At 41.7% G+C, this 22,377-nt stretch overlaps 1 protein-coding gene across 1 annotated transcript in view; it reads right to left on the reverse strand.

The window, feature by feature from the left end:
* The window catches only part of CLINT1 (clathrin interactor 1), a 53,218-nt gene extending 36,716 nt beyond the window's left edge, over nucleotides 1–16,502 (reverse strand). Inside the window, exon 1 of the mRNA XM_086621395.1 lies at nucleotides 16,422–16,502. Coding sequence (XP_086477521.1) covers nucleotides 16,422–16,462 — 41 coding nt within the window. The 5' untranslated portion in view covers nucleotides 16,463–16,502. The remainder of the gene's footprint in view (nucleotides 1–16,421) is intronic.
* Nucleotides 16,503–22,377: the final 5,875 nt, after the last annotated feature.

Raw genomic sequence — 22,377 nt, forward strand, 5'->3', positions numbered from 1 at the left:
AGTATTGGGGCACATTATTTTCATGTGGAGAGAGAGGAGTGTTTACCAGAACAACGAGGTCTCATCCTTCTTTCAAAATGAGAAATAAAAGGGGTAAAAGTTTTCAGAGGACAAGTGAGTTGTCGTTTCACTCAGCATGAGGCAACAGTAAGCTTTGAATCCACGTAACTTCAACTCTCGTGTACCTCAGACTTCTTATTTTTGACCATAAAAAATTTTACAAGTGACCTTGAAGGGAGAAGAAAGATGGGGAGAGAAAAAAACAACAAACAACCCCAACCTTGCAGTAAAAAGAATACTCTACCAGTAGCTATGACACTCCAAACCCTCCAGAACATTGCCTAATGACCTCTGTACTTAAGACATCTCTTCTACTCCCAAAATGAACCTTAAATTTTCAGTGTGTCAAAAAAGCTGTGCCATTAGAGCTTTAACACGATCCCCAAAAGATATCCTTTGATAAGCCCCCCTCACCTCTAGAGGTTCTGCAATTCCATGCTTTGTTCACTCACTATTCACGTGAAATGTGTTCACCAAAACCTTCACAGTAGGGTTTTCTGACACCATGAAGAGCATGTAACAGGTGTAAGTTTACAGTAATGCAACAACTGACCAAGGAAAGCTCCTGATGCTACACACATGCTTGAAGTGTATTAGCTGAATAGTTACAGGTAAGAGGTTTTACTCTGAAAAGCAGCAACACTGCCTGGTAGCTACTACACCTATGAATGGCACAGACTTATTCAGTGTTACTAATCACTGAATTCTAAATAATCCGAACTTTCCTTACTCTAAGAATTGTTTCAAATATTTGTCAACTGACAGTATTTAGCATAGACAGAAGAACGCACATGCAATAACACGGAGTTTAGTATTGCCAAAACACACCCCCAACATTAATGGACCGTGCTTAATGATCCTTGCAGCTTCAGCTATCCCTTCATTGCAAGCTGAGTACCATTAAGAGATTGCCCTAATTCCAAATTTATTACAAATTAAGCATTACTCTAAACACACACTAGCTATTCCACTGGGGAGGACTGATTAAAGTTTAAACAATGCAGGCGCTGAAGCTTTTAACACAAACTGATCATTCCCCGCTACTGTATAATCACTTTGGCAGTACAACACCACACGCAGCCCTGTGCTTCCAATATCAGTCTTCTGCAATCATTTTGAAAGAAACAAACCTGAGTACAGGTAACTCCTCCAAGCCAACAGTATGCACCTGTTACAAGCTCTTCTCTGATCAGATCCACAGGCAAAGTACAGGTAACGACACCAGCTCTGTCTGAAGTCCCACTCAAAGCACTACCCTTGTTCCCTCCAGCTTGTCCGAGGGCTCTTATTCCTGCCAGCTCCTCTCCCTGACCCTTCAGGCTTAAGGCAACCAGAGTCAGAGAATGGCATCCCAACCACATGTAAACCACATACATAAACACACCCAACTTTTACAACCCGAGTTGCACACTCTACCTAACATCCAGGCTAGCTTTGAAGGGCTTGCACTTCCCTTCTGCCTTCAACTACAGAGCTGTGACTGTATGGTTTCACATTTCACCTGTGATGTAGCAAAGTACTCATGCCATACTACCTAAGAAAGCCCGAGACGTGTATTTCATCAACAACAGAATCTAGAAGTATGGTCCAAGCAGCAGGTGAAGCAACTGAACAAGCAAACCTTCAACTGCTGTTCTAACACAGCCTTGTGTCCTGGAAAATGTCTTAAGACTGAGGCAGAAGCTGCACTGCGCTTTTCGGAGTAGGAGAAAGGAAAAGGAGGCAACAGTTTACACAAAGTTATCAAATTGCAGGCTCATAAGCAGTTGTTTTGCTTCATTTATTGAAGTGTCTTTCAGTGAAATTGCTATGCGGGAGGTAGTAGGAGAGAGAGGAGAGACACTTGAGACTACTATCTTCATCTTTGTTCTTCTAAAGTGAACCACATTATCATTTACTGATCTTATTTCTAAACACACTGGAATTAATTCTACAGTTGCTGCTGTTTGCAAAAACCCCATAACCTCAACATCAGATTTCAAGCCTTTTACTTCCTGAAAATAATTAAAATAAAAATCAGAAAATGAACACTGATGTCACGACAGAGAAGCTGATTAGCTTCTTTTCTCAAAGTCGGTTCCTTACAGTCTGCCGCCTTGGTATCTGAACTGAAAGCAAGAACTATTCCACTATTCTATGCAGTGCTACAAAGCCTGCTATGCTCAACAGCTCTAACGCACCTGCAGTGTTTCCTTCCGTATCCACCACTGAAATCCAACCCAGAAAAGACCATTACATCTGCCCGACAATTTAAGGACGGTACTGCCTTTAAGACTACAGGGAGCATGTCTAGATGCAAGACCCTTACTTCTTGACTCCACTACACAGAGCCATAAGAGGAACACAATCAAAGCCCTTTAAACTTGTGTTTCAGCATCTCCAAGAGTATCTCCCTTTTCCTGGGAAGGAAGCTATTAAAAAACTAAGCCTTTCCTCACGCCTCACCTTGCTAACAAGCAAGAACAAGAAATTCAACATCTTATAAAGCGCAATTAAGACTTCACAGTCTCCCAGCGAGTACTTTATACTTCATAAGCAGGGCCATGCAAGGGGAAACCTGTTGAGTGTCATCATCTCTGACAGTGTCAAAAGTTGCCTATTTTTCATATGGAAAAAGAGTAAAGGCAAGCATGCAGTGATAATTGTGCAAACTAAGCTGTGAGCACCCAACAGTTTACAGCTAGGGGCAAAGAATTCCAGGGGATTTCCTGCTCTGCCTTCACCTTTTGCCAGTGCTCCTTCAGCATCTAGTGGCCCTAAAGGCACTCTCCGACTTGCAGTTTGTCTTGAACTAGGTTGTGTGCCTTTCACAAGTTGTTCTTCAAACTTGCTCACTTGACTCATTTTTGTTTTCACATGAGAATGACCAGCAACTCTAAACTTTGCATTTTCTTCAAAGGGACACTTCAGCTTTCTGAAACACATGGTTTTGCTTTTAATTATTTCCTTAACTCTCCATTTCACCAATGATGTTTCTTTTTCATCATTGTCTTTGAGAAGTGGTAACAGGTTTGTTATGAGCCACCAACAGAGCATTTTCATTATTTCCACATCACCTGCAAGGATTCCATTCTTCAACACACCCTTGAAAGCTTTTCTTTTTAAAAAAAATTCCTAATTTTTATGTAAGCAATCTTTTTCAAAAATGCAACCAAAAATACTTTTTTCTTAATGCTTCTGTTGCTTACAAAATTACTTTTAATCCAAACACTTTACATTCACTATTACAGAGCTGCTCTGGAAGGAATATCTTGAAACAGAATCAATGCACCGCTCAGGATCAAGTCAAGGCTTACCACTTCTGTCTTTCTGACTAGCTCTTTGGTGAACCACCACTGATCACCTGAACGTGTACTGTTCTCGGTGTAAGATGCCGATGCAATGCGTTGTCTAACCTAGAGAGGACACACGAAGTCACCCATTGCTACCACGTTCCCTGCCCACACCATCTCTTCACCATCCACAGGGGGTGAGAGGATATGAAGCAATACAGTCCTCTTCCTGTTCTTGCTCTGCTCTCACGCCTTTAGGCCTGAATTTTCAGTTCATTGCGACTGGTTGATACAGCTTGCTTGTTAATTTGGTCTGAAAAAGTCATCTTGAGCGTGTTGCTCATCCATTCAGCCGTGCCTGGGTCACTTTGTGCTTGGCCTGTAAGGGAGTCCTGCTAACCACACTGTTTTAAATCGAGACACTGACACAACAGACTCATCCAAAATTTTCTGGAAGAAAAATATTCCAGGTTCCACCTTATTCTTCAGTCTTCTGAAGTCTGTCGTATACCAAGACAGATACTCTTTGTAACAGAGGTACATCTCGTACAACAGACCTGTAAAAAACAATTTTTCCCTTCATCAACTGGAGGCCTTCGTCCCATTAAATCAGTTGGCATCTCCTGATCAAGTTAACTTCGTATAATCATAATAAAGTTATGCTGACAACCAGTTCTGATAATCAGCTGTTTCCCCACTATTTCTTCTATAACATCTTATTACGTGGGATAAGTACTCCATATATAGTCAAAAGCAAATAAAAATAGTCCAACCAATGTAGAAGAATTATAGGCTCATGGCACATGAAACAATAATGAAATAATATAGAAGGGCTACACAATGCACTTTGTGTCACTCATGGCATTTCCACGGGCAGAAATCGTAAAGTGTTTTTTTTTCTCCCCAAAACTGAGCATTAGGAATTACCTTCCCAGTCCACTTTCATTTGATATATTCTAGCTAATCTTCATTGTAGTATTCTGTAAAGAGCTCTTATGACTCCAGAGAGCTGAGTCAGAACAAGAGAACAGCTGAGGCTGGGAGGGAGCTCTTGTGATCCCCTAGCCCACCCACCCTGCTCAAACCCGCTCGGCAGAAGCAGGTTGCCCAGGCCCATGTCTGGGCAGGTTCTGAATATCACCAAGGATGGAGTCCACACAGCGTTTCTGGGCAACCTGCTACAGTGCTTGACCACCCTCACAGTCAAAAACTGCTCTCTTCTGTCCAGATGCAATTTGCTGTGTTTTAATTAGCACCCAGTGCTTCTTGTCCTGTCAAGTTTTATTACTGTTTACTGTGTTTTCTAGGACTATTACTGGGATATGTTGTTTTCATCTTGTTTGCCATAAACAAGCCTTTGATTTCAGGTGGTTCTTTAGAAAGACAAAACTGAAGCTTCTCACTAAATCATGCTGGAATAATTACTACAAGGAAAAGAAAAAAGTGCATGAAGAAAGCAAACATCACTGTTCCAAGAACACACTGGGGAAAAAAATACTTGCACAGAATTTAAATCAATTGAAATACAGTTCCTAGGTTGGGCACAATTAGTTTTCAGCTTATTATACTGCAGCCAGTAAATAAACCCAAAAAATTGCTTAAAAATAAAAAAAACTAATATTTTCCTACTTCAGATTGTTCATCCTTTAATAAACCTGAATTACTATGTTTCTCTACTGCTACAAGTGTATCTAAGAACAAAAAGCAGCCGCTATAATTCCAAATAGACTAAATTAACATCTACTTTCTTTTGTCATTCAGTTTTCTCTGAAGGCAGGTCACAACCTAGAAATCATTCTGCTACCATATTAAGCAGTTGGACAAAGCAACTTTGGCTTACAGTTAATAGCAGAGTGTCCTTCTATAGCTAGTCACAGCAGAGTATCCAAAAATGGGCACAACCAGTGAGAACACATCATTCAGCCTAAGTGAAGTATTATGACATAAACATTATACTAACATTCATTATGTCATTAAAACTTTCAGATTGGTATCTCACACTAAACAAAAAGGGTAGCTTGGCAAACTAAAACCCCACAACCTCACAAACATGCATTTTTACTTAACGCAAGCAGCACAATGTTTTGTGCGTTTGCATCAAACTTTGCGGAACGAGTCTGGCAAATTACATACAAATTAACTTCCAAAACACCAAGCCACGTTTATTTGTGGGGATAATGATGTTTCCTCTCCTTTCACAGGTATCATTTGTTAAACTGGTTCCTCCAGGAGATCAAGTAACTCTCATGTCCTAAAAAGGTAACACAAGCGGTTTCATTTGCCTCAGAGCCCCAGTTTCTAGTTCCTGTCCACACACAGATGACAATTTCAAATTACACCGTGTATTTACAACAATCTGATTTCACTATGGTTCAATACAGGAACTGTTTATTTACTCACTAATGGTAGGATTACTGGATTTTTATGATTGAACATCTGCAGCCACAGCAGTAAGTTACAGTTACCGGGTAGTTAACAAAAACCTGACACTGGCAGTTTAAAGGCTAACGGACTCCATTTTCCAATTAGAAGTCTATTAGCACTAAGTTTTCAAGCTGTCTCAAGAAATGCAATCATCTGCTTAGTAGCAAGGAGAGATAAACCACTGTAATAGAAGTTAACTTATTTAGACAATAAACACATTTGAACAAAAGGGGTTTTTTCCCAACCTCTCTCTGCGTGATCATATGGAGGAATAGTTAAAATAATTAAATAATCATCAAAATAAAGAATAATTAAAAGTGACAGCAATCATTAAGGTATCAGCTCTATTTACGGATATAAGTTACCGAGAACATAATTTGTATTTCAGAAGAGGCATCCGCCCACTGCAACTCCAATAAAATTATCTAAGCTTATCAAAATCCTTTTTCTTCTCTTTATATTCAAGATGGACTTAGAATATAAAACACACACCTCCCAAGAATCACGTAGGTATGTATTTGTTTACTAAATATAAAGTTATGTCTTGAGAGGAAACATTGGACAGTCTGTAATGTACATTAAGATGCTTCTAAACAGCTTGACAGGATGGGGAGAGCAACCAACAAGAAAAACATTTATTGTTATGACTCAGAATGGAGCAGAGCAAAAAAACCTACTCCCTAAGTCCCAATAGGTCTCATTATTATTGCAACAGATTAAAAAAAATGCAGGTCAGTCTCATTAAACAAGTTGAATATACACTAATATTTCTAATTGTATCCCAAATGAACCAGTTAATATCTATTAAGCATGCAGCTAATATTTAACTGGTTAGGATAGGGCACAGTATTTGGATGAGGGGAGGGAAGGGTACAACAGCTTTGAGGTAGTTTCCTTAAAACACAAATACACACACTGACCATACTGGTGTTGTCACATTAGTTTCATTTTTAGTGGCAAACCAAACACAATCAAAAAGATTTAATCTATTTAAAATAACAACCTACATAGAATACCACTCTTACCACTCTGTAGTAACCAAAACATACACCACCAGTATTTCTACTACAATTAGCTACGCTTTTAAATTGAATTGAAAGCATCTTCTACGAAGATCTGTTGGATCCTGAGATCAGCCGAAGTAGCACCACACAAGACACACAACTATACTTCAATTTATATCCTTTCTCCCAAATTTGGGACCTGATAGTGGAACCAGAAATACTGACACACATCCCCCAACACAACAGTGACACAAATACAGAAAAGTTGGCTCAGGAGCTTGAAGCAGTGATATACAAAACAGAAGCACAACCCGGAGAAATTTAAACTTAGAACTTAAATTTGTGATCTTTTAGAGTAGTTTTGCAGCTAAAAAACCACTAACATTGCAGTTTCAAATAGCAGTTACGTAAAAACGTATCATCATTGAAAAAGGGTCCCAGTTTACCTTCCTCTCCTTTCCTCTATCAACACAAGTGCTTGTGGTGCCATAAGCAGCTGCTTGTGCAGCACGCTGCCAAACCAGTTATGAACCCTGGAAGCTTGGGGAGGGTTTTTTAGCTCTATCAGCAAGATGGCACAAGCAACTACTGAACTACACAACAGCAGCATAAGGAAGGCAAAAAACAGTGAATGGTCAGGTATAAAAGTGGGACATTCTCTTTTAGTAGAAGAATAACCTTGGAGCTCCTCAACCTGCTTGTGGAACCACATGCTGAGGGTGTACTTCAAGCACTAAACCTGTACCTTGCCCTCCTTTGCTCCCAGTCACTTATTCTTACCCAAATACCATGACTTCCTTTTACGCCAGTACAAATATTTCTGTGACCATGGAGTTAACTATACCAGGGAACTGATCCAGTGGAGAACTAAATTGGCAAAAACAACTGGTTAGTCCGAGAGAGAGACTCTCCCATCAAGCAGAAAGCTTGTGAGTGCCAGCAAAAGGGCGAGAAGCCACACCGCCTGCGGCAGGCAGAAGGCTGTGAAACCTCTTACCATCAGCCTACGCTGACACTGGCCGTGAAACTACAAGTTAAGATTGCACGGCTCAGGCTATGTTTTCATGTTTGTGATAGTGACGATGGCATTTGAGACCTCAGGGCAACTACAAGGGGAGACTCGGCCACGTGTTCCTGTCCTCTGCACTTACACCAGCTTTAGAAGGCTCTCTCCTCTCCCAACTCAACAGATGTTGTCACTTCCTCAGATGTGTGACACACTTGTGCAGTTGTTCGGCAAATGAAGTCTAGGAACTAATCTAACTTAAAACCAAATAACCTACAAAGTCCTCTCAGGAGAGAGGCAAAGATTCCAAGTGGATCGGTTCCACTGTCTGGTTCACTGCACAGCACCCCAAACCACCACACTTACACAGCACACAACGTAGGAATAAATATGTAATGAATACTTTTTCTAACAGTGTTATTGAAAAAATACTCAGAGAATCATAGACTACACAGCTTTCTGCGAAGAAGTGAACTACTAACTTGTAACAATTTCATGTGATCTTATCTTAGCAGACGCTTGTACCTCAAAAGATAAAATGCACCCCAGTCAGAATCGGATATTTGTTTTTCAGAAAGGCAGAATAGAGGGACTGCTTGTCATGAAAGAGCTATGCTCTCCTATACAATTGCTCTTTCTAAAGAGACCATCGAGCATCCTTAAAAGAAAGTTTTAGCTATCTACAGTTGTTTATTACAAAGGGAACAGATAAATGAAGCTTATGCTCCAGACTGAAAGACAACACCAACTGCCAATGCTTGTGTATAACTGAGCCCATGTTTGACTTAATGTCAGTAAATCCAGGACACTATAAGGAGCTGGAAAAAGACCAATCACAAAACAATGCTTTATTCACTTGTTACATTTGCTACTAGTTTAGTTTTTCATTTTCTTGCCCTATACTAGTTTTGCCTGATGAATAAAAAATTGAGACAAGCATTTACACAATGTCTGTAAAACAGTCAACTTTAAACACAAATTTATACTATTGTATGTATTCGTTTTAGTACAACAGCAATTAAAGGGAGTAGCTGTCCTGTTTTTTCCAAAGCCAAGGAGTCTCAATTTTCTCTCCCTTTTTTTAAATACTGTCTTAATTTTAGTTCAGAACATACAGTCGTAGTCTGGAAGCTGAAGTTCCACATCAAGCACATGCAAGCAAAGTATTTGGAACACACTTGAAGCAACAGGTCATGTTCTACATGTTGGAGACGAGTTTCCCAGCTTCAACTGGGACTTCTTGTATCATGACTTGTGGACAAGCTGTATCCTAAACTCTAGAATAAGCCAACGAGAGAAATTCCAAAAGATCAAAAATGAACCATGTAACTCTTAAGATCACCACATTTTTGTGTTCTAAACCTACCATCCTACGAGACAAGGCTTCACTCATTCTCCGACATCTCATCTTTCTATTTTTACAAAAGCTTATCATTTTCACCTAAATACAGAAATCCATCTGAAACTTGAAACGAATGGAGGCAGATATGAGATACAAGAACCTGATTAGAATGTCAACATTGCATTTTAGGACCACTGCAACACTTAAGAGTTGCAGTAGTGTGTTCCACATTTCCACAATGCTTTGAAAGTAATTATATCTTGCATATAAAATATTAGCTGATTTGCATAATTATATCATAATTCCAAAAGGAATTAGCACAGAACTTTGTTAAGCACCTTGATCCTTTCCACCACAGCTGCACACAGTGATGTAGGTAAGGCTCTTACCTTGGACCAGCTTCATTTACTTCCCAAGCAGAAACCTAGCCTTATTTCTGGGAAGGCAATGCACAGCTATGTTTTAAAAATATTTTAAAGATGCAGATGTTGTTACACATACACACATCATTTAGATTCCCTGAAAATAAGCAAGGCCAACATCTTAGCTAGCTTTATACAATGTAATACAAACTATTGTTAGCTTCCATAGGATGTGAAATGGCAATAATATATTTACAAGAGCACTAACAAAAGAACCACTTGAAGCAATGCGTTGATGAAACTTGTGTTTGGTCACAGCTTCTTAATGTATACTTCAGCTTGTAATATTTGCCTACTTTTGATTACTCCACTAGTTGAATATTCAAACAGGAGATGTATCTATGTACATGAGATAACAGCATTAATACTTTCAAAGATGCTTATCACCAATATTAAACTACATGGCCTAAAGACTACAACCATTTTTATTCCTTATTAAACACAGAAATTTTTTGGAAGCTTTTAAAGGAAGGAGGAAAGCCCTAATAAGTGCTGTGACAAGTGCTTGGCAGACACACCACTGCTGCAGAGCCAAATGATATGTTCAAATACAGTCTTCCCTTGCATTCCCAAGACTATTCTCTCTCTCTCACTGGTAACCAGGCAGAGGATAAGTCCTCACAGGGCTGGAGATAATAATCATCACCTTGCTTGTAATAATGATACAAAATGCTGTTCTTAAAGCAGTTATCAGCAGGACATCTCTTAAGCAGCAATAGGAAGATAACTCATGCAGTGAGGGTTAACTGTCCCTTACATAAAATGATGGAAGTGTTCACTGCTCTGAAGATCTTGCTTATGCAAACCAAAATAAATCTTAAATATAACGAAAACTAAATGATCCTGGAACCGGAGCAAGGGAGTTTATGGCAAGGTCAGATAGCAATGGACTAGTGTTAGACAGTTATTTACTCTTTCGCTGGGTATATCATATGATGGATCATTTACCATAATACCTACTATTATCAAACCAGCAAACAGCACTTCATTACAGAAGAGCTCAATAATCTGGGTGGACAAATCCATGAACCATAAGAAAATCACCCGTAAACAAGAACAATTACAGGTACATTAGAAAAATAAAGTAGTTAGGCAAGAGGATTTAAAACCCCCAGCTGAGTATAGGTAGGATCCTGCTTCTATGTTGGTCAAACACGAGCATCCTACAGGCAACGAGCAACTGAGAGTGAACTGTAAGCCACGTAATTGCAGAGTAAATTACTGGTACGCATTCACCATGTTAATAAGCATAATGTGGACATAGAATGAGCTAGCAGACAACAACATGAAATTGGAAGTCAGCAAATCCAGAGTTTTAACTGTTATCAACTCACTACGTCTTGGTTTACTTGACACAACCATCTTTCTAGTTTTCCTCATCTGTGAAGCAGGAGTAATGCAGAAACATCTACTCCTCAGCTGAAATGCAAGGTCTAATTTACATGCCATGCTTTAGGCTAAAACAGCTAGGAATTGCAATGACAATTGAAGCAGTAATTCACTCTACCCATAATTTACCCTTACAGCTTGTATAATTAGAAGTTCTAAAGAAAGCACGCTGTTTATGAACTGAAATAACTTCTCCCCTACCTGGTTGTACTGGAGCTTATGACAGCAGCTCCTTTAATCCTTCCTTTTCCACTAACACTAAAAATCCTTTCTCCTTCAATGGATGTAACATCAGAACAAACAACAGAGGACCCTAGTACCTAACTCCACAAATAAATTCTTAAGTGTTACAAAAGCTTCCAGCGTTTAGTATCCGTGCAAGCATTGCAATTGGTTCTAAACAAGACTATTAGGTTTCCATTCAAAAACAGCTTAAAATATTACATACTTGGGCAATTCATCAAGCTTGCAAAACCTATGAAAACATAGCTCTGTAATGCTCCAGCTCCCACTCTACAACATGAGGGAGTGCAAACACATTCTTGCTGGATCACTGGAAAGGTGTGTCTAAGAGCAACACCAGCAAAGCACTTCGGACTCAGCTGGGTGGACAAACAACTGACCTGGAAGGGGATGGAAAAAACAGGGGGCAGCAGCTGTCATATTTCTAATACTGGCAAGAAATTCACAGGCTCTCTCCTGTTCTTTTTAAGTACACATCCAAGAAGTTCAAAAAAGTCAGTGACAACTATCTTGCCCACCTTAAATTCAGATAAACATCCGGATTATACCGTTCTTACTACACACAGATCTGTTACCTTCACCAAATGTTTAATTAGACTGTTTCTTACTCTTTGATGGGTAGAAGGTGCTTAAAATGAGCTCTCACACTCTGGTCATGCATGTAGAAAATCACAAAAGCCAAGAATGGTAATGAAATTTTAAAGAAAATGACTGTAAAGTCTTGTCGCATTGTGACACAGGCAATCTAACCTCAGTGAGTCCAAAGGTCTTCCATTCTGCTTCCCACATGTCTGTGACAAACTAGTTATCAAAAACATTAAGTTACAGTGACATCTTATATTATGAGAGAAATTATTGCTACGAGGAGTCCAACTAGACTCGCTAACTATATATGCACAAATGCTATCTTCGGCTTAAAGCAGAAGAACCTTTTGCTACGTTAACAACATAAACTAATGTTTCAGGAAAGGAAGAATCAGCAGATTCTGCTTCAAGAAACCAGAATTCAACAAAACTAGAGAGAGATACGACGGCCTGGCTTCTGAACTTGACCACAAGACTGAATTATTACCTTCCTACTTCTGCCAAGCTAAAAATTGTTTTAACAAGGTTTCTTAATGCTCCTTGTTGTCTTTTCAAAAAGCTGTGAGGTTTTCTTTCTAAACCCCCCCCCCGAAATTTCACAGGGAACATAAAGCACAACATACAGTTGTCTAACAAGATTAAAAAGGAAGTTATCAAGTTGCACAACGCTCGAAGTTTCCATAGTCAGGACTCCAGAACTATATCTCAAGGGCTACAACACCTTTTGCCAGTTCTGTCACAGACTTATCACACAGTACGGAGACACTTGGTTGGGGCCTCTGGTGGTTTCACTATGAAAGTAAAAGATGCACGTGTACCAACAAAAACATGACATTTCTCCTGTAAGTTGCTTCTACACTGTACTGGCCAGCCCGCGGATCCTTAGTTTCACGCTGCTCACAAGCAGTCCAAATGCAACACTCACCCTCAAGTTTCACCACAACTACAGGGCTTTTCGGAGCTGGCAGGGGGTAACCTGAACCCCCGACTACGGGAGCCACAGAACATCTGGGACTACTGCCACCAGACCATCCAGAAACAAAGCTGAAAAACCTGTCACACAGCAGAGCAGCGGGATAGCTGGTGACCAGCACATTTCCCACCTGCCAAATGTTCTTAGAGCTCACACTCCCACCAGCTATCTCAGGCACGCGATGAGTGCCTTTGCACTCTGTCACGTTAAGATGTTGGTATGCAGCTCGTTAGGCCAGAAAAATTGGCCACCTCCTGCATATAATGCTTAGGCTACATATTTGTACCACAGACCTAACCCAAAACAGAGCCTAACGAAGTCTGCTGCATTACTTCAGGAGTGACTCAGAATTGCCACCTGACTCAGTAACTTCGCATCAAGCACCACCCTGGACTTGAGCCATGGGAAACCTCTGCCATTTAAACTGAGCTTACTGTTACAGTGCAAACAAGTTGAGCACAGACGGCTGCATTTATTTTCCAATTCTTTTGTTTACTTTCCAATTCAGTTTTGACCTAGAGGGGAAAAAGAACACACACAAGCGAACACCCAAAAGAAAAAAAAAAAAGTGAAACGTTGCCTTCTGAAGTTAATTTATTCACATCATAAAATAATGTGAAATAGAATTTACTGCAGAAGAAATAAGAAAGCGTAGACGTACACCTTCTAAACTATAAACTACCAGAAACTCAATAGAAACTCAATATAATTCCACACATTTGAAGAACTCTCACACACTGCAGTACCTGGGAAGAAACTGGAGGATGGAGGAAGTTTGACATTTATTTAGAAACTGCAAGAATAAGGCTTAGGACAAGCAAAGTTTACTAGGCACAGACAGGCTTTATTAGTTATTTGGTTTAAGCCTCGAACTTATTCACAACACCCAGTTAGAAACAAGGTATTACTGTTCAATAGTAACTAATCGAAGCACTTAAAACTTAAGGGAGGGAGTTATATCAGCGATTAAGAACAATGAGGTTAACAAAAGAGAAAACAAGACACGAAGTATATTGTCACGTGTCAGAACAGTCTAAATCTAATATATTACACAGTCTTCCTAAATTTCATATAAGACCACCATTCAGTACCAAAAATAACAGTTCTATGCACAAAAGTATGCAGATCCAGACTTTTGAGTTACTAGAAAATGCTGCAATACAAATAACAGAAGTGATTCTAGTGTGAAGAGAACTAAAAAGCAGAATTGACCTAATGAACTTGATCACTCCATTTCTATCACACTGAAGAAAACATCTACATCAAATACTTCAATAATACTAAATACAAATTTGAATTTTTCCCGTGTATTTTGCAGTCGCTAACTTATTTTTAGGTTCTAAAACTTGGAAGAATTTTAATAGATGACCATTTTTACTTCGTTTTTTTGCTGTTAAAATAGCCTGCAGACACTGAAAAAAGTAAAAGTAGCTTAACTACGTATCACTGCTTACTGAGCTTTCATGCACTGAAAAATCTGAAAATTGTTTAATGAAAGTCCTCCACCTTGAAACATCTCCCATCTAACCAAGCTCTCAGCCACCTGAAGGCCAAATAAGGACAGAAATACCCAGATTAGTAAATTGAAACTCTACAAGGATAAGTATCAGCTGAATATGGAACCAAAACACAGAGCTAACCATCACTACAAAGCTATCAGAGTTTGAACTAGCAAAATTTCAAGCTATTTGCTTATCGTCAAATTCCTCATATAATCACATTCCTTTTTTAGGCAAAGGAAGAATTTCTTGTTAAAGTTCAATGTTTCTGCCACAGCATCAGTGGTTATTTAGGAGACAGACAGTATCGCGTAGCCTCTTCTGCAGAGAATTTTGTAAGTCACAGCCTTAGGACAGAAGACATTATGACAAATCTGTACCACACAATGGGACTATTGATTTTGATGTCTCTAAATACCATTTACTCTGCAGTCTCTACTTCCCCCCTGCCCCCCCCCCCTTTTTTATAAATACACAATCTGCTTTATTCATATAATGTTATACCCAGAATCTGACGTTTATTCAAAAAACATTTTTTATTACTTGAAATGTCCACTTCTTGCACCTGTTTTGGAAATCATTATCTTTTCCAAATTAGATTGCTATGTAATGTTTGGCCTAATAGCTTCTGAAATTTCATATCCTTAAAAGTAAACATTCTAAAAAACAGTGACAGTGTTATAACGCCATAGTGATCATTAATCTTGCACAAATAAAAGTACATAAGCAAAACTTAGAAAAACTTGATTTCCCTGAAAGTGTCCTTTTAGGTCCTGGAAATCGAGACAGGTCTATTTGGCTTGTCCTACACTATATATACCTCATTTGTCACATTATTAAAGTTACTTCAGCAAGGGCTGACTTCGCATGTAAGAAGCTGTAAAAAGTAAACAACCTCCTCAGGAAAGGTCTTAATCACTGTGGTTTTTAAATATCATCCGATTCTTGGCCTAGAAAATTCTCAGTCTGGTATACACCACCATAAGCAAAATACTTGATCATGAATAAGCTGCCATTTCTCTTCAGTTTTCTGTCTGTAAGCCTATATGTAAAGCAGGCCAGTTTAAGAACTGTTTGGAGAAACAAGAGTAAGAAACGTTCAAACTGGAACCTCAATTTTGAAAGACTTGCCCTTTCACTTCTAAGGCAAGACACAACTATTAGTTCACATAATCTCATTTGGTATATGCTAATCTACAGACCTTCTGCCAGTTATTCCTAAGTAGCCCACAATTCATGGAAAAGTGGTCTAAGCTTGCCTCTAAAGATCTATTACTTAAGGGGGTAAAACATAACCTTTGTTAAGTTCTCCACTGTATCAAATTCTTCTCAAGCCAAAAATCAAGGAGTGGCTGAGAAACATAACAATAACATCACATTCTCAAGCTGCAACACAGTGACCACGATAAGCAAGACCGCAGCCCAGTTTGCGGTGGGAGGAGGCTCTAGTCAAGGAAATAAACTTGCAAATATCTGAGCTGTTTAAATGTTTAAGGGGTGGGATAAAACATCTCACTTCTTTACCATGCTCCTCCTCCGAAAGGCCCAAGGGTGGCAAATCAATGGCAACCGCAGCAGGGACCTGTCCTTAGGGAGGAGGAAAACACTCGGAGAGCATGTGATGACTTTGGAAGCACTCTGAGAACGAACTGCTGTACAGGTGGTTCTTCACTCCCCTCCTTCTTTAACTGACTTGTCCGTTTCCTCCCAAGGGGCCGAGGGCCATGACAGGAGCGAATCCAGCCGAGAGATTTTAAGGGCTCAGGTACACACCCCCCCTGGCAGAGAAGGGGGCACCCACAGAAGCAGCGCAGCTCGCACAGAGCTGGGAGGGCCCAGACGAGCCCGAGAGGGGCGGGAAAGCAGCCAGCCATAATGGAAGGGCCGGAGAGTACCCGGAAAGCAACCTCCGCCTGTCGGAGGGGCCAGAGCCGCGCCGGGAGGACGGGCCGGGGGCCACACCGGGCGGTCACTCGGGGAGCAGGGACGGGAAGGGGGAACGGGTGGTGGGGGAATGGGGCAGGGGGTCGGCTGGGCACGGGGTGGGTGCGAGGCAGCCCCCTCGGCAGGGGGAGTGGCAGCGGCCATGTTGTGAGGGGGGCGGGGGGAGCATGGGCCCGGCTGAGGGGACACAGCTGAGGGGCCGCGAACCGAGCCGCCCCCGGCCCCCCGCCCTGCCTGCCCGCGCCCCGCCATACTCACGCCTTGTCCACCAGCTCCCGCACTTTCCACATATTAAGCATGGCGCCGACCGCCTGGGAGACCTCCCGGCCTCGCTGCCCCCCTCCGCCGCCGGCCCCAGGAGGCCCCACTCGCCGCGCTCCGGGCAGCCGCCTCCGCGCCGCCGAGCCAGGCCCGCTCCGGCTCGCCGCCGCCTCTGCCGAGCGAGGGACGCGGCGCCCTTCCCGGAAATGGACGGCCGAGCAGCCGTGCGGCCCGCTGGGAGATGTAGTCCGCCCGTCGGCGGGGCGGGGCGGGGAGGCCCGTGTCGCCCGCAGTGCCTGCTGGGAGCCGGACGCGGAGCATGCTGGGAATCCCAGTGTCCGGTGAGGCGCGCTGCCCCCGCGCGCAAGGGCTGCTGGGAGCTGTAGTGCCGAGGTGGTCCCCGGGCAGGAGGGCGGCGGCGGGGTGAACCGCAGCGCACCGCGCCGGCGGGGCGCCGTGGGCGCGGTCACACGGCGGCGGGACGGCGCCTTTGTGCCCCGCCTTGGCTCGGGGAGCTGGTGCCGCCCGGCTCCGACCCGCTGTCACACCGCGGCAGCATCGAGCGCGTGGGGAGCTTGGCCCACGGCCGGGCGAGGCAGCGGAGGCAGAAAGGGCTGTGCAGACCGCTGGTCAAAGCACGAATACAGGTGTAAAAGTCGCCTCTGATTGAATATGGTATGAAGTACCCTGCTTTCATCGCGAGGAGCTCATTTAAGGGCAGTATTCTGGCCTTATGAGTGCTTGTGTGTCAGTGTACAGACTACAGGGCGTTCTGGGTGGACTTCCCGGATTCTCCGGCAGGCCCAGACCGGGATTTCTGCAAGACACGCAGCACTGGAAAGCAGATGAAAGGGTGTGCACTAAGGTAGCGCAGTCCGTCAGGGCCCAGCACACACAGGAACCCCGTCTCCACCTCCCGAGAAAGACCAAGTCGATTGGCAAAAAGCCAAGGAGCAATCACAGAACAGTAAAGCTGCCTCAGGAGAACATGAACTGTTTGCACATACTTGTCAACAAGCATTGCAAGACCATCTTCCAATACCGCCTGTGCAGAGCCTTGAACAGGAATCACAGCTCCCTAGATACAATGAAAAGAGTGAAGTCAGTGATTTTATAATCAGAATTGTCAGACGGTTTTATTATGTACATTTAATTTTGTTCCCTGTCACTTGTTTTCAATGCGAATTTTGAATGACCAGGCATGACAGGAGGATTTTCTTCTTGAGAGAACTGGAAGTCTGTTGGCTACTTCTCTGCAAGTCACAGGACATGAACAGAGTGCCTGGGTATTACAGCTAGTCAATAATATATTCTTCATGTATATTTCTTGTTTGTGTGCTTGTGTGACAAATGAAAATATTTTGCCTAAAGACAATATGCATCTGCAAACGTTTACCCAAAGGCAACATATATCTGTAAACTTTTTGCCTTTTAATTATTTAGTCAGAGCAAACAAAAAAAAAGGCATGAGAAAGACTGGTTCACTTCCTGCTCAAATAAAAATCACCCCTTTTAGAAGAGAGCGGTTCACTGAACTGTTCAGGAAAGCTAAACAGTTGATCACCTGCCCATTTTCTGACATCCCATTATATCGTTTTACATACGTGCTTTCATGGCTTCTGTCTCCTGACCATCTCAGTGAAGTCTGTTTGAATAGAAGAATAGAACATCCTGAACAAATCATCAAATCCAGCATCCTCTCACTAACAGTAGTAAGTATTAGATGTTTATGTAAAGAATGTATGAACTGTAAGAATGTGGATGGACCAATCCCCAGTGCATCTTTCCCATTTTCAGTTTTCTGTGGCTTAGGGACTTGGTTGTGTAGTACTGGTGCTAAGGTTTCCTGTTTAGGAGCGCTGGATGGACTTCTGTTTTATGAATTTAACTGATTGCTTTTTGAATCCTTTTAGATTAGCTTACACAACGCTTTGTGGCAATGAATTCTGTGTTAAACTGTAGAGTGAAAAAATAGTTCCTTTTGTATGTTTTAAATCGTCTGCTTAATAGCATTACTAGTTCCAGTATTATGAGAATTAGTATATAACAATTCCCTATTGCTCCTTTCCTTGTCAGTTGCAAATTTAGAAATCTGTAGATTTCTGACTACACTGTTTTCTTCACTGTGCCTAAGATTTGCAGAATACTTAGTTTCTCCATGTTCAGAAGTTGTGCCATACCTTTTCAATTCTACTGTATTGTTTGTGAAACTGGAGAGATAGAGCCAGCACTGCATGCAGTAGTGAGGACACTGAACAGCCTAGTGGTGTTTTACTTTTTTTCTCAATTCCTTTCATAAGAGTACGTAACACAGTTTGTCTTTTTGGATGCTACTGAGCACTGAGATGATATTTTAATCTGCAGCAGAACATCTATGGTGACGGGTTTTTGTTGGCGTTTAACTGAACTCAGCACCAGTTTTTCTGTCCCCACAAATGTGTGCCTTTCCATCGTGGACTGGGAGGAGGGAGATCCTTAATTTCATATATTAATGCCTGGCAAAGCAAGCTGGGTGAGGACTCTCGCTCTTTGATATCTGCCCTTCTTTTTTTTTCTGTGAATAAACTGAGGACACTGGTCTTCAGTAGTAGGAGAAGACATTTATAATCTCTGTTTAAAGAAGAAATAATATAAAGTATTATAACTGGAGCTTGCAGAAACATAACTTTTCTGGTTTGCTAGAAATGCTGTTGTTTTTAAATTTGGCTTCAATCCATACTGGATCAAAATCAGATTTCTAAATAAATTTCTGATGAACTGCAAGTTCCCCAGATTCTGCTGTGGTGCAATGAAATTGATGTTCTTGTTAGTGCTGGTTTCCTTGAGCAGCTGCAAGCAGTTCCCAGAGTCCTGAGTGCTGGAACAGACCTGCCAGCTCATGATGGTCTGTCTGCAAGAGGCCGTTGCCAGGGTCCAGGCTCTAGCCACACCTATGGGTGCACATATCCTCAAAGCCAAATCCACCCATTCCTCCTTATTTTCCCATCAGGCATGACATTTGAACTGAAACAGTTGATGATCAATAAGCCATCGGGATTTGGTTGATTTGATTGTTTGTTTTTTGCAAATCTGTGTTTCTATGTGAAAAAAATGATGACCCACTGTAATCATACACTTCAGAAAAAGAGAATAGCAAAGAGTATTTTAGATGCAGGCATAGGAGAATAACAGTATATGCAGAAGACGAGAATGAAGCTGAAATTTAAAAGCAGTTAAGATGAAAGTGCGTATCTTTTGAGCATTACTAGCTCTGTCTGGATGCAGTAATGGGGCAAGGAGAGACGACTGGCATTTATTGTCAATTTTAAGGTCTAGTAAAAAGCAGGTCTTTATGTGAGATTGAATGCAACATGACTGACAGTAATTTTGCCATCTCCATTCTGCCAGCTACTGATAAAGTGCATGAGCATATGTATAATTTCTGAATGATGTGAAGACACTTTCTGGTTCATAAGTAGTTCCTTTAAAAGAAAGATCTGATCGGTGTAGGTAGAGGGTAATGCAGTTTCAAAGCAATATTCAGCATAACAGGTAGTGGTTGTAACATATATCATGTAGAGGAACTGTACTTGATTGTAATTTGAGCCATCAATTACGGGAGAAGCAGTTAGAGAAATTGAACTAATTTGAACACTGCAATCGAGTTTGCACCTGGCTGTTCCAGAAGTTCATATGGGCCATTTGGTGCACAAAAAGTCTTGCACATTCCAAATGCCTGGAGAGCAATATTGTTGTTAATATCAACCATACTAATGCACAGTAGAGAGGTGTCCAAGTCAGTGATTAATTTACAATTAAAATGGAGGAAAAAGAAGAGGAATGTCAGGGAAAATCACAGTGTGGCAGGGGAGGGAGGCAGTGGCACAGGCTGAGACAAACTTCCTTCAAAGCAGTATTTGTTTTCCTGATTTCATAAAGCTCCACTTTTTACCCGCTTACATAGCTGAAGTCTCAATTCCGTAAAGTCTGTTTGTTCTAAGAATTGGCCAATAGGGCAGAAGTAACATGGAAATCATGCTCTCTGTAGGCTGGTTAGTGTCCCAGGCTTTCCTGAACAATTGCAGCCTCCCCAAATCCAAATGTGTCTTTCTGTAACACATCCCATGCACACCAAAACAGCGTGTTACACACAGAAGGTCACTGGTGGTGACAGGTCGCAGGTGGGCTGTTTCAGAAACTGTCTTCCTGCTCTGCCACAGAATGCTTCTGCCTCTGGAAAAAATGGCAAAATCCTGCAGTCGCTTCCAGGTCGTAAAACTGCCTTAAAGCTTCCACCACTCAGCTCCTGAGCCTGGATCACACTCATCCCAGCAGAGAGACTTGGGGTGCAGGCTGTAACAGGGAATATTGGCAGTGAAACCCCCTGTGGAAACTGGGGAGGGTGAAAAGGGGACTCCGGCAGTGATGTGTGCGGTTCCGACTCTATCCTTCCCAACGCTGCCCTTTTTCCCCCCACAATGAAGTGTTACATCTATTTACTAACAACGTTTGCAATTCCAGGACCTGTCTGATTCACTGTAAAGGAATGTAGGCAGCAAACTTCTTCAAAGTTTTTAAGAGGTGAAAATGATCCTATTTTAAGCTTTAGAGCCAAGACTAGAACTTCCCATGTTGTGCTTGTGAAAGATCGAGAGTGCAGGGCAGGGGTGGTGACTGATCTCAGAAGTTGGGAGGACAACTCTGCCGCTCAGACAGACAACTTTTTCTGCCAAGATAACACCAGGAGGTTTTTTTTTTTTTCAGGAAGTCCCCGAAGAGAGGCTGCATTGAATGCTAACAGTCTGCATTCAGCCCTAGTGCTGCTTTATTTTCTAGCTTGAAGAAATGAAAGTTGATTCCATGCTGTGGCCATACTGTGGATTTCACTCTGTCTCCTCACAATCTTTTGAAACAGAGGAACCATTTCGCTTAGGTGAGGCAGAGGTGCTTAATTTTCAAAGACAATTACAAATTTATGCAAAATTCTTACAGATTTCCTGAAAAGTAATGACAGAATAGAAGAGACCTTATTGTTACTGCTCCTGAAAAAGTAGTGCCAGCTGAGCTCAGCCTTTAATGGAAAGCATTTAAGGTCAAGGTTCTCTTCTCAGGGTTCTCCATTGTCCAGTAAGCAGTAAATTCTGGCTTTTCCTGTGCCTAGGGCATTCACAATGTTGCTCTTTGTTGTAGATTCCCTGATGTCTAGAAAGGGGTGAATTCCCACTGCCAAAATATTACCATTTAATTATCCAACCAATCAACTGTGAGACAAATGTCCCCAGGGAAGCAGTCTTCATTAGTTCCACTTTTTACAGAGCTACTTGGGGTTTTTTTGGTTTCTCATTTTCTTCCACATTAGCAAATAGCAGTGTGTGCATGGCTCCAAATTAAGATGAAAATGTGGGGTTTGGGGATTGCCAACTAGTGGCTGATACTGGATGCTCTGAGCTTTCCTTCAGGCTCATCATCATGTGGCATTATCCTACACTTTTCTTGGAGAGGCTTTGGAGCCATACTTTTTAAAATATTCACACTGTTAGAAGTGCAAAATTTGGGTTAAACTCTTCTGAATTATGTCCTGATGTCACAGCTATCTGTCACGCCCTTAGACATGTCCTTTAAGTGGTTGTGGTACTTCCAAGGGAAATTTAGGAGTTTGTATTTGAGAAGTGATCCTCAGAGTAGAAATTTCTTCTCTCAGATGAATCTCACGTGATCTTTATTCCTCTCACAGAAACTCATCTCCAGATTCCTCAGTCTTTTGTTTTAGCTCCAGTATATTCCAAAAATCTAGAGCCTGGATTGTTGCTGGTATTTGCTATTATGCAGCTGTTCCAGTAAGTTCTTTTGTTCACTGACAACAATCCATCTCACTCTAGCATTTAAACTATGCAGGAGGAGGAGAAAAGGACAGGCCACTGTCTGCTTTTTGTTAACAGTCAGCCCTTGACAGGTTTGTCTTGGTGAGCAGTCT

The sequence above is a fragment of the Tauraco erythrolophus genome, chromosome 16, assembly GCF_009769465.1.
Source record: "Tauraco erythrolophus isolate bTauEry1 chromosome 16, bTauEry1.pri, whole genome shotgun sequence".
In the NCBI taxonomy this organism is placed as follows: Eukaryota; Metazoa; Chordata; class Aves; order Musophagiformes; family Musophagidae; genus Tauraco; species Tauraco erythrolophus.